Source organism: Chiroxiphia lanceolata, chromosome 6 (genome assembly GCF_009829145.1).
Source record: "Chiroxiphia lanceolata isolate bChiLan1 chromosome 6, bChiLan1.pri, whole genome shotgun sequence".
NCBI classification, from domain to species: Eukaryota; Metazoa; Chordata; class Aves; order Passeriformes; family Pipridae; genus Chiroxiphia; species Chiroxiphia lanceolata.
In genome coordinates this window covers 18765790-18779853 of record NC_045642.1, presented here as the reverse complement: position 1 = coordinate 18779853, position 14064 = coordinate 18765790, and the positions used below count along the sequence as shown (strand labels likewise).

Genomic DNA, 14064 nt, shown 5'->3' with positions numbered 1-14064 from the left:
GGCACCTCCCAGTGTGTCAGAGGAACAATTCAGGAATAACCTATCTGCATGAGTGAAAAAGGGTAGGTGGTGTGAAAAAACAAGCCTTGACCAAATAATAGAAACAACTACACTGTTTACCAGGAAGACAATGTCAGTCTGTTTTGTTCCTCAGACTGTTTCACTTCTTGTTTAATGTTAGCCTTGAATTGGCAGTAAAGATAACAATCTGTTGCAGGGTGTATTGGGAGTGCCTGTGCTGTAAGACCTCTTACATTTGTTACCTCTGCTTCTGCCACTGCCTTGGAGGAGCACTGAAGCTGAAAACTATACCTTCTGCATGTGCTTTCCACTGAAGTTATATCCACAAGAATACTGGTTCTTTCTATCTGCCATTAAAAATAAATCCATCAAATTGTAAGCTGCCCCATGGGACAGGCAATGAGAAATATACCTAAAAATGCCTTTTCTGACGTGTTCTAGAAAACAGTTTTTCTAGTATAATGTGTATGCTACTTCCTGGCCCTCTTGGATCAGATGCTGCCACCTGTTTAAGGGAAGAAATCTTACTGAACACATGCAGTAATTTGGTAACAGGATAACTTCTTGTTTAGTGTCCCTTCGCTCCTCTGCAACAGGGGTAATGCCAAAAGTTCCTTAAGCAAAGGCAGGGAGGGATGCTGCACTAGGAATTTGACTCGGGAGCTGCTCTGCCACCGTGTTTGTCTTACAGGAGGCCTCCAGAACTGCTTTTGGGACACAGCCCTGGCCCTGCTATCTGGCCAGAGCGTTCAGGTTGTTGAGAGCTGCTCTGAGGTTGGATGGAGAAAGGGAGGGTGGGGTTCCCAGACAGAGCCTGGGGAGGCGGGGAGTGAAACAAGGGGAGGAAACGAAAGGGGGAAGGCCCTGGAGGATCCAGCTGGCGCTGCTGCCGGGCCATGGCCCAGCCCGGAGCCTGTGAGTAGCTGCCTCGACTCTTCACTGCTCTGGTTCAGAGTGGGGGGAGAGTCCTTTGGCTTATCCCTGATGGAGAGACCGGGTGTTTGGGAGAGGGTGAAAGCTTGCCTTCTTGCTGGGCTTGTAGCAGGTTGTGTGTTCAAGTGGATGCCGAGAAATGATGATGAGTCAGTCCTGAGCAGGGTGTGTTGCACAAGGGGATGCCATGGTTGGTGTCACGTGGTGAGGAAGTGAAACAAGGGAGAGGAAAGCAAATCTAACCATGCATTGTTCTGGTATCGAGTGATCCCCATCCTGCCTCCTGCTGGCATTCTCCTTGCCTGCAAATCTCTCCACTCCAAACATGCTCTGTTTGGGGATGTTCTCAGCCATCACTGAGTCCCTGCCTGTGTGCCTTGTCCTTTGGGGAATCCTATTGTCACCTGCATTATTCCCCCAGTCTCCGGGGCTGTAAGCACCTCTGCAGGGAATCACAGCATCATCTGCATCTGGAGTGGGGCAAGGGAAGAGGATGTGATAGAGGAAGTGCCTGAACTCACTAGCCCTGGCTTTAACACTTCTCCCTAGCTGTGGTCAAGAGCTGAGGGTAGGCTGGGTGAATTACTTGGAGAGCAGCTGTCTTCCTGACGTCAGCTCTGCCCTGCCAACCTGCTACTGGGATGAGCAAACTGCCAGTTTGGGGGTAGATGCATCTGTGGCTGGAGCTCTTGCAGTGCTCAAAGCATGAGAGCAGATCTGTTAAGGTGATGCTTGGTGTACAGGTCAACATCTGATGGGAACTTTCTTGTTGTGTCTTAGCCCCAGCCAGGATCCTTGTACCTTGGCTGCAGTTCCTCTCTTCAGGAGCTGTTCATGCAGCAACTGTGGTTGCACTGTTAAACCAGCTCCACTGCTTTTCCTTGCTGGCTAAAATGATCCCAAAGTTGTGCAGAGCTCAAGGGAAAATGTGGTCTGCAACTCATGTGGTCTGCAACTGTATCTCTTAACCACCTTCCCTGTCCCATGTGTCCAGGTCAGGAGCAGGAGGATGGATTGCGTGAAGTGTCTCTCTCCACCCAGAGGCTGCGTGTGCTGCCTCCAGCAGTCCTGAGCAACCCCATGCTGGAGAGCCTTGACGTCGACAGGAACAAGCTCAGGACAGTCACCGGCATTTCTAAGCTTTGCAAACTGAAGAAGCTGATACTGTCCAAAAATGAGATTGTGGACTTTCCCAATGAAATCCAGAGCCTCGTCTGTTTAGAGAGGCTTGAGCTGAATCAGAACCAAATCAGGGTCATCCCAGAGGGGATTTTCTCCCATCTCCCCAGGCTTAAACACTTGCGACTGAACAACAACCGTCTCTGTGCCCTCCCCAGGGACCTGGCAGCTTGTCGAGGCAGCCTCCAATACCTCAACATCTCCAACAACCTTTTCCGGACCTTCCCACTGCCTGTCCTGCAGTTGGCACATTTACAGGAGCTCCATGTGCAGAATAATGCCCTTCGCCAGCTCCCCAAGGAGCTCTTTCAGAGGCAATACCTGAAAATGTTTAAGGCCAATGGGAACCCCCTCCGGGAGCCACCCAGTGAAGTGTGCGCTGGTGGCATTCAGCAGATACGGAATTACTTCATCCAGCTTCAACACGGATTGGGGCAGGAAGACAAAAGGGTCAAGACCATGTTCCTGGGGGCTTCACTGGCGGGGAAGTCCACCATCTGCAAAAGCCTGAAGCAAGGGCAGTCCAAACTGGTGCCCAAGGAAGAGCGAACAGTTGGGATAGAGATCAGTGAGTTCCAGATCGAGGACTTCACATTTCTCTTCTGGGACTTTGCCGGCCAGCTGGAGTACTACATGACTCACCACGTGTTCATCACCCCACAGGCGCTTGTCATCCTCGTCATTAATCTTCACATGTAAGTGCTCAACTGGTTTGGATTCCAGGTGAGGCAGGGGAGGAAAAACGGAACTAGGGAAACTTTCCCCTGCACAAGTTGCACAAATTCACACCATTTCCATTGGACCTTGAGGCCTGGTCTTCTCACCATTGGAGTAGCTAGTTCTCCTCCCTCCCCCTTTTTGCAGATCAATCTTTTAATTAAGCCACTAGGTCTGTCATCACCTTGCCAAAAGCTTCTGTTTAGAGGGATTGAGTAAGCACTAACTTCTGTGACAATTGAACCCTGCCTTGGAAATACCTTTACAATGCCTCTATATCCTGCAGTGTTCCCTGAATGTGAAGGGAGCATCACCCTTGGGTTTTGTCCCTGTACAGCACAAAAATTTCCCATCCACAGCAGGGGTGGACTCTACACCCCATAGCTTTAACTGGCTTAGCTTAAGGATGGAAAACTGAAGGATGAGCTTGGATACAGCCCATGTCAGCTTCTGAAGTCTGATCTCTTCTCTGGTGAACTCCTGGGACAGCACAGGGTGCATGGTCAGACCTGCACTGGTAGAAGTTGTCTGGAGATCCAGAGAGTGAGACATGAATTTGTGATTTTCTTTCTCTCCTTCCCCAGGTACCAAACTAATGACAACGCTTTCAAGGAGCTCGTTGGTTTCTGGATCAACAACCTGTCCATGCGAGTGCCAAACTCAGTGGTGCTTCCTGTGGGAACCCATGTGGACTGCTGCCAGGAGGAGGAGATTGAGGAGAAGAGGCAGGACATCATGGCCAAGATCACAGCCATGCTGGCAGAGAGAAAAAGCAACCTCACTCACTGCATCAACAACCTGGAGGGCAGCGAGGAGCCCAAGCTTTACGTAGACCAGTGGGAGAGGCTGAAAGAGATGGAGAGCTGCACATTAACAGTAGGGCTGAGATTATCCTGTTTTCTGGCTGTCTGTGGTCACCTGTTGTCTCTGGCAGCCCAGTGTGCTACTGGCAATAGTGACCTGGTGCTAATGCATCAAGCCCCTACTGCAGCTGCTCTCTGGGCTGGGGTGGATGTGGTAACCCCTGGCTGTGACCTGCTAGGTCCTTGTCCCTGCTAGGTGATGGGCGTCTCCTCCTGTGGCTTGTAGCAAGTGCCTGAGGAGGAGTGTGAGGGTCATTTACCATCACCAGGTGATTTTCCAGGAACTGCTGCAGAACAAAGGTGTGACCTCCTTGGCATTAGGTCCTTCCTTTACCTCACAAACTAAAAGACTCCTCTGGATGTGCTTTTGGCAGCTATGTGCTTTCTCTTTTCCAGATCTTAAGCTTAGTTGCTGTCAACTGCACGGATCACTGTGATATCAAAAAGCTGGAGGCCACTATTTTGGAGCATGTGAAGAATGAGGAGCTCTTCCCCGAGGTGGTCCGAGTGCTGCCACCTGTTTACAGGCAGGTGGAAGCTGCCATTGTGGATATCGCACAGAGCGAGGAGATGGCAGACCATGGTGAGTGCCACGTCTTCCTGGGAGGACCTGCTGTCCTGTGCCTGGGACAGGCTCTCTCCAGAGCTTTCCTGAATCGGGAATGGGGTCTCCGGTGCTTGCTGCACCTTCTGGCCCTGCTTGTGTGGCAGTGGGACTGCTGCAGAAGACCTTGCAGCGTTATTGCTGAGCATTAGTTGCTGCTGCCCAGCTCTGTCACTACAAGCATCTGCCCCACCCCCCTCACCCCAGGCAGGTGCCTAGGGAAAAGCATGGGAGAAAAACAGTTGTGTCTTCACCAGGAGGTTCTGCTAGCTGGCCATGTTGTCCAGTTTGTTTCTTTCCAGTAACATTGTTCTTTCTCCCCTTTTCACTGTATAAGCAATTAAAAAATCTTGCAGGAAGGAACTCCATAGCTTTAATGTTTCTACGTAGTTTCCAAATCTACATCCTGCTAACTTTATTTAATGGCCCCTGCCCCTCCCTAGACCCTTCTCTATGTCTCTTGTCACTTAGCAGGACTAGCAGGCAGTCCCAGCTCCTTGCTTATGTACCTAAAGCAGGTATAAACAGCACCAGCACCCTGTGTCATTTCTGGCTCCCCTGGCCACTGTAGGATTAGAGAATGAGGAGCAAATGCTTTTCTTTTGTGGAGATAAGCCAGGTTTTGTTGCCTGTCTCTCTGCATGACTGGATGACAATCTGAGGTTTAACTGGCAATCTGAGGTTTTCTGGCTGGAAACAAACCTGCTTTCTCAAACAATGACAGAAATTAGTATTGGCCTCATTTTTCAGATGTGCCAGTAAGTCCTGGCTGTTGCCACTGCTGAGTCAAGGCAAGACCATGGTAGCTGCAGGGTGGCAGTGGGACAGCTGAGGATAGGCAAAGCATTTTGGGCCACAGCCACTGAGCATTGCTCCAATCCCAGCTGCTTCCTCAGGGATGGCGTGGGTGATATGGGGTGCTGCTGGCGTTTGTTGGCTCTCTAAAGCATCTGCCTTGGAATGCTGTGTCCAATAGATGCATGCTGAACTCCTGCATCTCTCTCTAGGCATGATGGACCTCCAGTACCTGCTCAGCAAACTCTCCCAGCACAAGCACCTGGCCAACCTGGGCAGAGAGCTTCTCCAGGACATATTGCGGTACCTCCACCGCATCGGGCTTGTCGTGTGGTACGAGGAAATCAAGCAACTGGAAAGCACTGTTTTTCTCCAGCCTACCTTCCTAATAACTATGTTCAAGGTGAGCATGGTCATCAGGATCATCTACTCTGCAGGGCTCAAGCTCTGCAGCTTTGCCGGGCTGCTCTCATTGCCACCTCGTCACTTCTTCTCTTCCCATCCAGCTCCTTGTGAGGTATCGCCTAGTCCAGCAACTCGAGAGCATCTCTGTGGAGACACTGATTGGGGAACACGCCACCATCAGAGACAGGGCCAACTGGGTGTGGACCTTCAAGTCAAAGGCAATGCTGTGCCACCAGGCTGTGCGTGCTTTGGTGAAGCACCAGCTCTGTTCGGAAGGGATGTGGGATGTCTTTGAGGAAATCATGGGAAACGGGCCTCAGAGAGGGAGAGGGAAGCTCTTCAGCCTTCTGGAGCACTTTGAGCTCTGCCTGGAGGTGAGGCATATGGAAGCGCTCAACCCACAGGCCAGTGAGTTTGTGCCTGGGAAGCCATGGGAGACAACACGGAGCCAAGGCGAGTCCTGGTACTTGTTCCCAACCTATCTGAACCAAACAGAAGAAGTCTCTGAGGTGTGGGGAGGAGATCACCCCGAGGACCTCCACATCCGTGCCTACTTCTCACCTGAAATACCTGAGAGCTTCTTCCAGAGGTAAGCAGTGGTTTCCAGCCCTTGATGAGGTTGTGTGATTCGGGGTTTGCTCGGTGCAGTGCCAGTATGACTGTCAGCCAGCCCTTGGCTGTTGAGACTTGTATCTGCTGAGCCATGAGGCTGGGAGTCAAGATATCAGGGTGGCTTCTCAGCTCTGCCATGCACATGTGGAGTCCTGGATGAACCATTGCAATGTTCACTGTCTGGATGTGAGCAAGGGCCACACTCCTGATTCACCCTTCATCTGGAGTGGTGTTTGGCTAGTCTGTGCCTGTCCAGGTATTCAGAGGTCTCCCAGTCCCACCTGAGGATGTTCCAGTTTCTACGTGTCATGAGACTGTACCAATTTTTGGAACATCTCCTGGCCTTGTGGACTTGTTTCCAGAGTTTTACCTGATGGTGGTGTGGTGGTGTGGTGTAACCCCAACTGGAAACCAAGCACCACAGAGCCACTCGCTCACTTCCCCCTGGTGGGATGGGGGAGAGAATCGGAAGAGTAAACGTGAGAAAACTCATGGGTTGAGATAAAGACAGTTTAATAGTTGAGAAAAATTATAATAGTAACAGTAATAACTATAATAATATTGTAATTAAAAGGAAACCAAAAAACAGAGAAGTAAAACCCAAGAAGAACAAGTGATGCAAAGGAAAAACAATTGATCAGCACCAACCAAACAATGCCTAGCCTATTCCAAGCAATGGTTTCCCAGCCAGCTTTCCCCCACGTTTATATGCTGAGCATGATGCCATATGGTATGGGATATCCCTTTGGACATTTGGGGTCAGCTGTCCTGGCTGTGTCCCCTCCCAGCTTCTTGTGCACCCCCAGCCTCCTTGCTGGCAGGGCCGCATGAGAACCTGGAAAGTCCTTGACTTGGTGTAAGCCCTGCTCAGCAGCAACTAAAACATTGGTGTGTTATCCCCATCATTCTCATCCTAAATCCAAAGGACAGTGCTGCACCAGCTACTAGAAAGAAACTTAACTTCATCCCAGACAAAACCAGGACAGATGGCCAACTCTGGAATCATCTCTTGGCTTAAGAAGCTGCTACTGCTGCTTGAGCTTTTGGTAGGGGAGAGTCCTCATTTGGTGTCCGCCTCTGTTTTTACTGAAATTGGGTTCATATTTTCAAGTTCACCTGGTGCCATGCTTTCTCCTGGTGCAAGGGATAAGCTAGGAGGAGGCTGGTGAAAGCCATGGGGAATCTCCTCACAGGTTCCTGGTGAAAGCTTGCTCCTTCTACTCCACACACTGGGTGGCCAAGGTGACCTGCCTGCTTGTATGCAATGGCAAACCTCTGCTGATCAAAGAGAATAACCAGAGGGCCTACAGCTACCTGGAGCTCCGGTGCAGAAAGCCAGCAGAAAGGACAGGTAAGATTCCTGATTCATATTTCATGACTCCCAACCCTATGTTTCTCCTTAGCTCCCCCTCTGCCACCTCCAGCCCTCTGGGCAGTGTCCCAAGAAGCCTCTGCCACATGTCCTAGTCCGGCCAGGGCCCACCAGCAGTTCAGTTAAAAATTTCCCCTTTATCCATCCAATTCTGTTCAGGACTCCTCTAAAGTATCACATGGAAGTGGAAAGTCAAGTTTTCAGTCTTCTCATGGAGCAAATGTGTCATCCTTCCCCATAAAGGCCCCAGCAGAGTAGTCTCAGGCTGAGTCTTCAAGTGAAAAGCAGAAGGGCCATCTGAGTAGAGGAACGTTTCTAACATATCATTAGAAGGCTGTTGTATGAAGGGTATGGGTCTTGGTTAATTTGGGATCTGGAGCTGGTCCAACTGTTCTTGCTGTGGTGTGGCGGGCTGGAAGCGATGGGTGCATCACCACAGCATCTCCTGAGGCTGGGGACTGTAAGCAAGTGAGACATTCTCCTTTTGCCTGGAAGGTTTTCAGTTTGCCTGGGACTTCCTCGTGGCAGTTGTGCTCATCATCCAGAAGCTTGCTGAGGAGTGGCCGGGGCTGCACGTGTGTGTGAAGACTCCCTGCCGAACAGTGGGCTGTCCCGCGGAGTTCATCTGGCCAGACATGGATGGCACAAGTGCCATGTACGTACACGCAGTGCCACTCCAAGCCAAGGGCAGGACCTGGGTGACCGCTACTGCAATGCTGGTGGGGCTGGTCAGCTGCTAGAGGCCACACAAAATTAGTCATGAAACTTGATGGGCACTACTTTGCCCTCTTCTTGACGGCAGCAGCTCATGCCCCACATCTTGTTAGCACTTACTGGTGTGGGAAAGTCGATCATGGAAAGAAGGGTGAAGAAGCTGAGACTCTGGACTCAGGCACATAATATTCACTCTGAACACATGGCCACATGTCCCCTGTTTCATGAAGAGCTGAAGGTGCTCAGGCCCCTGGGAGGGCAGCAGGTGTCCCACCAATGGTGGGACCTCAGGTCAGGGTGGGAAAAGCAAGCCTCTTCCATTGTCTTGGCATCATCTTCCATGGGGACTGCTGAGGCAGCTCCTGCTCCTTCTTTTTGTGGCTTTTCCCTCCACAGGACAAGGGAAGATGTTAAAACATGTGGGACGTGTGGACACCGTTTTGGCACAGAGCTGCTTCTGCCCAAAGGTGAGCCCAAAGGTCCCGAGTTTGTGCTGCAACAGCTCTCAAGGGAAAGAGGGCTGATGGTTTCACGGAGCTGAGGTGCTGAGGGTGTCCTATTCCCACAGTGCCCAGTCAACTGGAGAAGCCCCCAGCACAGCCTCCTGCTCACTATTACGTGACAAGCTATGGGACCACCACCTTTGGGCCCAGCAGCATCCAGGTCACTAGGCAGGTAAGGACACTGCCACCTCCCCTTGCCCAGGGACCAATGGTGATAGCCAGGTTGGTTCTCTCCCCTCGCTCCTGAAATGAGGGGACACCCCATCTTCAGGCAGCGCTCTGCTTTCCACACTCCTCCCTGAGATAGCACCACCTCTGTGCCTCCGAGCTCAGGTCTGAGTGCTTTGTGTTGCAGTTACTGCCTTATTTTTCCAGAACATCTCCAGTGAATAATTCTAGCCAGTGGGGAGGCACTTGCTGAAGAATTACTTTTGTTTAGCCAAAGCCAAGCTGTCCTCAACAATCTCTGCTTGCAAGTCAAAGTCATGTTTGCAGTCTTAACGCATGGAAATAAATGAATCGATAAATGCATCCCTTCATGTGTGGGAAGTCACCTCACTCACTAAAACTTTAGAGGAAGAAGGTGCTGACAAGGGCTCTGATATGAGCCTGCTGCTGCCAGCAGGGACTTTGCTGAGAGAAGGCTGGACCCCCATGGTTTTGGGGTGTACAGGGGGTGTTTCAGACCTATAGTAGGGGCAGACATCCAGGTAACACCAGCAAGAGGGAACTACTTTTCTGTACATATATTTAAACTTGGAAAAATTAAGAAAATAAATCTGTAAATGATCATAACCCACAAAAACACGTTAGCAGTTGACTGAGGGGAAAAGAAACATGTGAGTTCTGGGATTGGTCAGTGAAGCTGTCCCTGAGTTGGGGGTGCCAGTTTCCACAGTGCCCAGTGGTCCTGCTACCTGTCCCAGGGACCATGTGGTGGGTGGGGGTCAGTCCAGCTGCATGGTGTACTGCTCAATGAGATCGTAGAGACTGAAGGAGTCTGAGAGCTGCAGGCTGATGGTGTGGCTGTCGAGGGATGAGGCTCCCTCCTGCAGCACCTTCTCATAGCAGTACTCGCAGAACTTGGGCACCAACTGCAGAAGAAAAATGTCAGGGTTATGGGCAGCTGCCTGATGTGCCTGCAACAGCCTGATGTGGCTGCAGCACCCTGCATAGCCCTGTCTTCCTGGAGTGGAGGGAGGAGGTGTCTGGGGCATTCTTTGTCTCCCCCACCCCGAGGTTCCCATCCCTGGGCTGCCTTCCACAGCATCCTGCCCAGACCCCGAGTGTCTTCTGACTCAGGTCCACCGCTGCCCCATGTTTCCCCTGGTCCACAAGGGTTCCCTCCCCGGTCACCCAGCCCCCCCAGTCCCCTGTCACTCAGTTCCCCTATCTCTCTCAGCCCCACAAGGACTATCGAGATATCCATCTGCCTCAAATGCCAAGGGCTCCCAGATCCCCATCTCCACTACCCACAGAGGGTCTCCCTCCTTGGGCACCCAGGCACTCACCTCCCCTGGCCCCTGAGGGTCCCCCTCCCCAGACCCTGAGAAACCTCCATCCCCCATCCATCATGTAAGAGTCCCCATCCATGAGCACCCAGAAACCCATCTGCCCCAGCCTCCAAGGGTCCCTCCTCAGGCACCCAGATCCTCCTTCTCCCACAGACCTCGAGGGTCCCCCTCCTCAGACACCCAGAGTCCCAGCTCCCCTGGCCCTCATGAGTCTCTCCCCTTCCCTGGGCAGCAGTGGTTGTTGGCTCCTTCACCTTGACCAGGATGAGCTTGGCCTCCTTAGGCTTGGCCTTGGAGAAGGCCTGACCAAAGCAGAGGTAGATGGTGAAGTCAGGGGACCGCCGCCTTTGGCCGTTGCGGAAGTCCCTTAGCTCTGCAAGAGAAGACAGGGATCAGTTTTGGGGTGAGCCTGGGGAACAGAAGGACTAGGAAGATTCGGATGCTTGTAACATCCTGTTTCCCGTGAGCCCCCAGCCCCTGGTTCCCATGAGCCCCAAAACCAGGATGAAGATGAAACAACACATGGGGAACAATGTGACACCCCTACCCACCTGTGCTAAACTCACTGAAGTCAAAAATAGGGGTTTCCTGGTCCCGGCAGAGAAGGTTGGATGGGGGGTCCTCGACACCCTCAAGCTGTTGGGACAGGGCCCAGAATACCTTGCACTTCTCCCGGCGGGTGGCAAAGACCTTGTAGGCACGTTGCTCCAGATGCAGCCCCACCTTGCCCAGCAGCTCCTCGGTGATACGCCACTGCTTTCTATCGGCCATGTTGGCGGGGCTGGGGAAGTGCACCACGCGCCAGGGACCCTGAGCCACTGCTGGTGAGCCACCGAGGGGCTGGTACGTCAGCAGGCAGTGCCTGCCCTGCACGATCTCCCGATGGAACTCCTTTCCCCGGTAGTAGATGGTGACGTCCAGGTTAGAGACGAAGTCACCTGCACCAGGCAGTGATCAGCAGCCGCATCCTCCAAACAGAAATGTTCTCCCTCTCCAAAGTGAAACCCCCCCAGCATTATTTACTATTAATAAGTATAATAATTTTATAACTACTAATAATTAATAACCCTCACCTGTGTCATCCACCAGCTGCTGTGGCTGTGGCACAAGGCTGGCGGTGGGGACCAAAAACATCGCCTCCCCTGGTGACTGCATGGGGACCATGCCCTCTGTCAGGTGACATGGCAGTGGCACGGTTCCTGCAGCAGGACATGAGCAGCATCGGCATGGGGATTCGGGATGCAGCAGGATGGGGGTTGCTTTGACATGGGGTGCAAGTGGCAGCACCCTGGCCTCTTCCCACCCCACTATGGCATTCCCATGCCCAGGGCTGGATCCTGCCCCACAGCACCCACCTAGCTCCTCTGGTGGCATGAAGTCCAGGGGGGTGCAGGTGCCCAAAGCGGGCTGCTCCACTGTGGGCACCCACTGCTGAAATGCCGTGGGAGGGAAGCAGTTGTTCTGGCTGGGGTTGGCATAAGGCTGGAGCAGGCTGTCCTGGGGAGGCTGGAGCAGGACGTCCAGGTGGAGGGTGTCCCCTGCAAGGAAATCACCAATGGGGAGGTGATGGCATCACCCACCCATGGAGCCACCCGCTCTGCATCCTGTGACCAGGGCTGGTCTCACCTGCGGGCACCCAGGACGGGGTCATGCAGACAGCATCACGGGGGGAGATGTCACACTGCTGCAGCAGCTTCTCCAGTGACATGGGCTGTGTGGGGTCGGTGCTGCCTAGGGGGGAGCACAGCAGGTGGGATGTCTCACAACTGCAAAATCAGCCCCACCTGAGCCTAGCGGGGTGCCTCCTCCAAAAAAAAATGATTGTGGGACTAACATTTACCTGGGAGAGCAATTTCTGGGGCCATGTCTTGGGGATGAAGCTCCACCTGTGAAGGAAAGCAGGATGGGATCTTTCTGCTGTGGATGAGGAGCTCACAGTCTCCCCCTGACCTGCATTTTGGCCAGAAGCTGGGCTGCAGCTTGTGAGCAGCGCAAGGCCATAGAGGTGCAATGCCTGAGCAGTGGCAGTGGGGACCCCACTAGCCTGCTGTGCCCACCCAGCTACCTGCAGCTGCTGTTGTGCCGGCTGCTGGTCCACCGCAGGATCAGGGCTGCTGAAATCCCCCTCCGTGCTGTGCTGAAGGGTGGCTGAAAGGAGATCATCAGGAATGGGGTGTCCTGAGATCGCCCACCCCACCCAACATAACCCCCTCTGGGGGCAGACCTACCTTGGTTAATGGTGAAGACCATGTGTGGGTCTTCACCACACTTGGAATTGTCCTTCAGCCGTTTGAACATGCCGGTGCTGCTCAGGGCACAGCGGAAGTTGGTCTTCCACTTGACCGGGTCCTCAGATGACTCCTCATACCGCCCACCCACCTTTGCCCAGGCCTGTGGGTGCAAGGAGGTGAGCGTGGGGCCTCTGTCTCCATGAGCATGGAGGTTTCAGGGATGACTGCTCTTCCCCTGCCTTCCCAGTTCCTACATCCCACCCACCTTGAAGACCTCACCTCGCTGCTGGTCACCACCCTATCCCACCCACCTTGAAGGCGTGGTCACTCCAACCCCGCCACCCTGAAGACCTGGAAAGAGCACTGCATATCAACCCCATCCCGCTCACCTTGAAGACCGTGAGGTTCCTGCTGGTGACCTCAATCCCACCTACCTTGAAGACCTCCAGGTCGCTGCTGGTGATGTCCTTCCTGGCGTTGTGCTTCCAGGGGACGCGGAAGGTGGTGCGCTCTTGGTCGAGCCAGCGCAGCCCGCGGTAGTTCCCGCTGTTGATGGCGTTCAGGAGCCACGGGACGAAACGCAGCCTCTGGGCCTCCCTGCGGGCAGGGGACCGTCACCGGGGGAACCGGGGCCACCCGGGGACGGCGGCCCGGGGGTGCTGGGGCGCCGCTTACCCCTCGTTCTCCGGCGCTGCCATAGTGCGGGCTCCGCCGAGCTGCTGCGACGGGACGGGCGGCGACCTCGGTGCGGGGGGCGGCCGCTTCCAGCCCGGTCCTTTATCCGCCTACTCCCGTTTTCCTGGAAATCACGTGTCCCTTCCGAAAGTGAAAGTGCCGCCGCTCCCGAGGGGGGGGGTATGTGGGAGAGTGTGCGTGTGTGTCCCGCCGCTCCCGGGGGTGCCCGGGGGATGCTCCAGCCCGACTCCGCCCCCGGAGATGCTGCTGCGCAGCCCCGCGCAACCCCCTCCCCAAACTAATCATATTTAAAATAAATAAACCGGACTTAAAACGTGAGCTTGGGGCAAACAGAGCCCTGGGGCTCAGCCGCACCCGCTCCCGCCGGGGCTTCCCGGGGCGCGCCCGGACACAGGGCTGGGAATCCCCGGGCGATTTTCCGTTGTTTTAACCCTTCTTCTCCCGGGCTGCCTCGGCTGCAGCTAAGGCTGTCAAGAAATAAAATGCAATTAAAGGCCAAGGCCCGGAGGGCAACGCTCGACACTGAAGCAGAGGCGAAACAGCTCATCCATACCCAGGACAGGAGGCAGGTCAGGGACAGCCCCAGCGCCTTTCCGGCTCTTCCCTGAGCCCCCTGGAGCTCTGCGGGAAGCAGTAAAAACCACTCAAATCCCCTGAGATGTTTTTCGAGTTCATTACCCAAGGACCAGAGTGGGGGGTCAGTGGGGTGGAAACACGGAGTTGCTGCTGCCTCTTTTCCCACTGTGCTGCTTTTGAGGAAATTTCCTCTTCTTTCCAGGAACTTCTCCCTGCTGCTTACTAGGCGCTCCTATATGTTTTTCCAGAACGTTGCTTTTTGTTTTCCAGGAAATCTTCAGCTTCCTTCCTAAAAAAAACCCCACTGTTTCCCATGAAATTTCCCAGTA

General features: G+C 53.6%; 2 protein-coding genes across 7 annotated transcripts; one reads left to right on the top strand and one right to left on the bottom strand.

The window, feature by feature from the left end:
- The first annotated feature begins 881 nt into the window (after positions 1–881).
- On the top strand, positions 882–9453 carry LOC116789034 (malignant fibrous histiocytoma-amplified sequence 1 homolog). Of its 4 annotated transcripts, none has more exons than XM_032692352.1 (10): positions 882–936; positions 1949–2828; positions 3435–3726; positions 4110–4296; positions 5325–5515; positions 5619–6106; positions 7323–7480; positions 7997–8156; positions 8612–8682; positions 8784–8968. In XM_032692352.1, exons 1-10 carry the CDS (start codon positions 918–920, stop codon positions 8963–8965), a joined length of 2628 nt encoding a protein of 875 aa, XP_032548243.1. In that variant the 5' UTR covers positions 882–917; the 3' UTR covers positions 8966–8968. The 4 variants fall into 4 exon arrangements, with proteins under 4 accessions (XP_032548243.1, XP_032548244.1, XP_032548242.1 ...); XM_032692353.1 differs by having other exon boundaries at positions 925–1018; XM_032692354.1 differs by lacking the exon at positions 882–936 and adding an exon at positions 9094–9453 and having other exon boundaries at positions 1643–2828; positions 8784–8890.
- Positions 9450–13305, bottom strand: IRF7 (interferon regulatory factor 7). Of its 3 annotated transcripts, XM_032692355.1 has the most exons (11): positions 13139–13305; positions 12898–13060; positions 12461–12623; positions 12298–12380; positions 12073–12118; positions 11859–11963; positions 11588–11770; positions 11306–11431; positions 10784–11170; positions 10487–10605; positions 9450–9812 (listed from the first exon to the last, which is right to left on the bottom strand). In XM_032692355.1, the coding sequence occupies exons 1-11, from the start codon at positions 13159–13161 to the stop codon at positions 9666–9668; spliced, it is 1545 nt and encodes a 514-aa protein (XP_032548246.1). In that variant the 5' UTR covers positions 13162–13305; the 3' UTR covers positions 9450–9665. The 3 variants fall into 3 exon arrangements, with proteins under 3 accessions (XP_032548246.1, XP_032548247.1, XP_032548248.1); XM_032692356.1 differs by lacking the exon at positions 11306–11431; XM_032692357.1 differs by lacking the exons at positions 12073–12118; positions 12298–12380.
- Between the last annotated feature and the right edge of the window lie 759 nt (positions 13306–14064).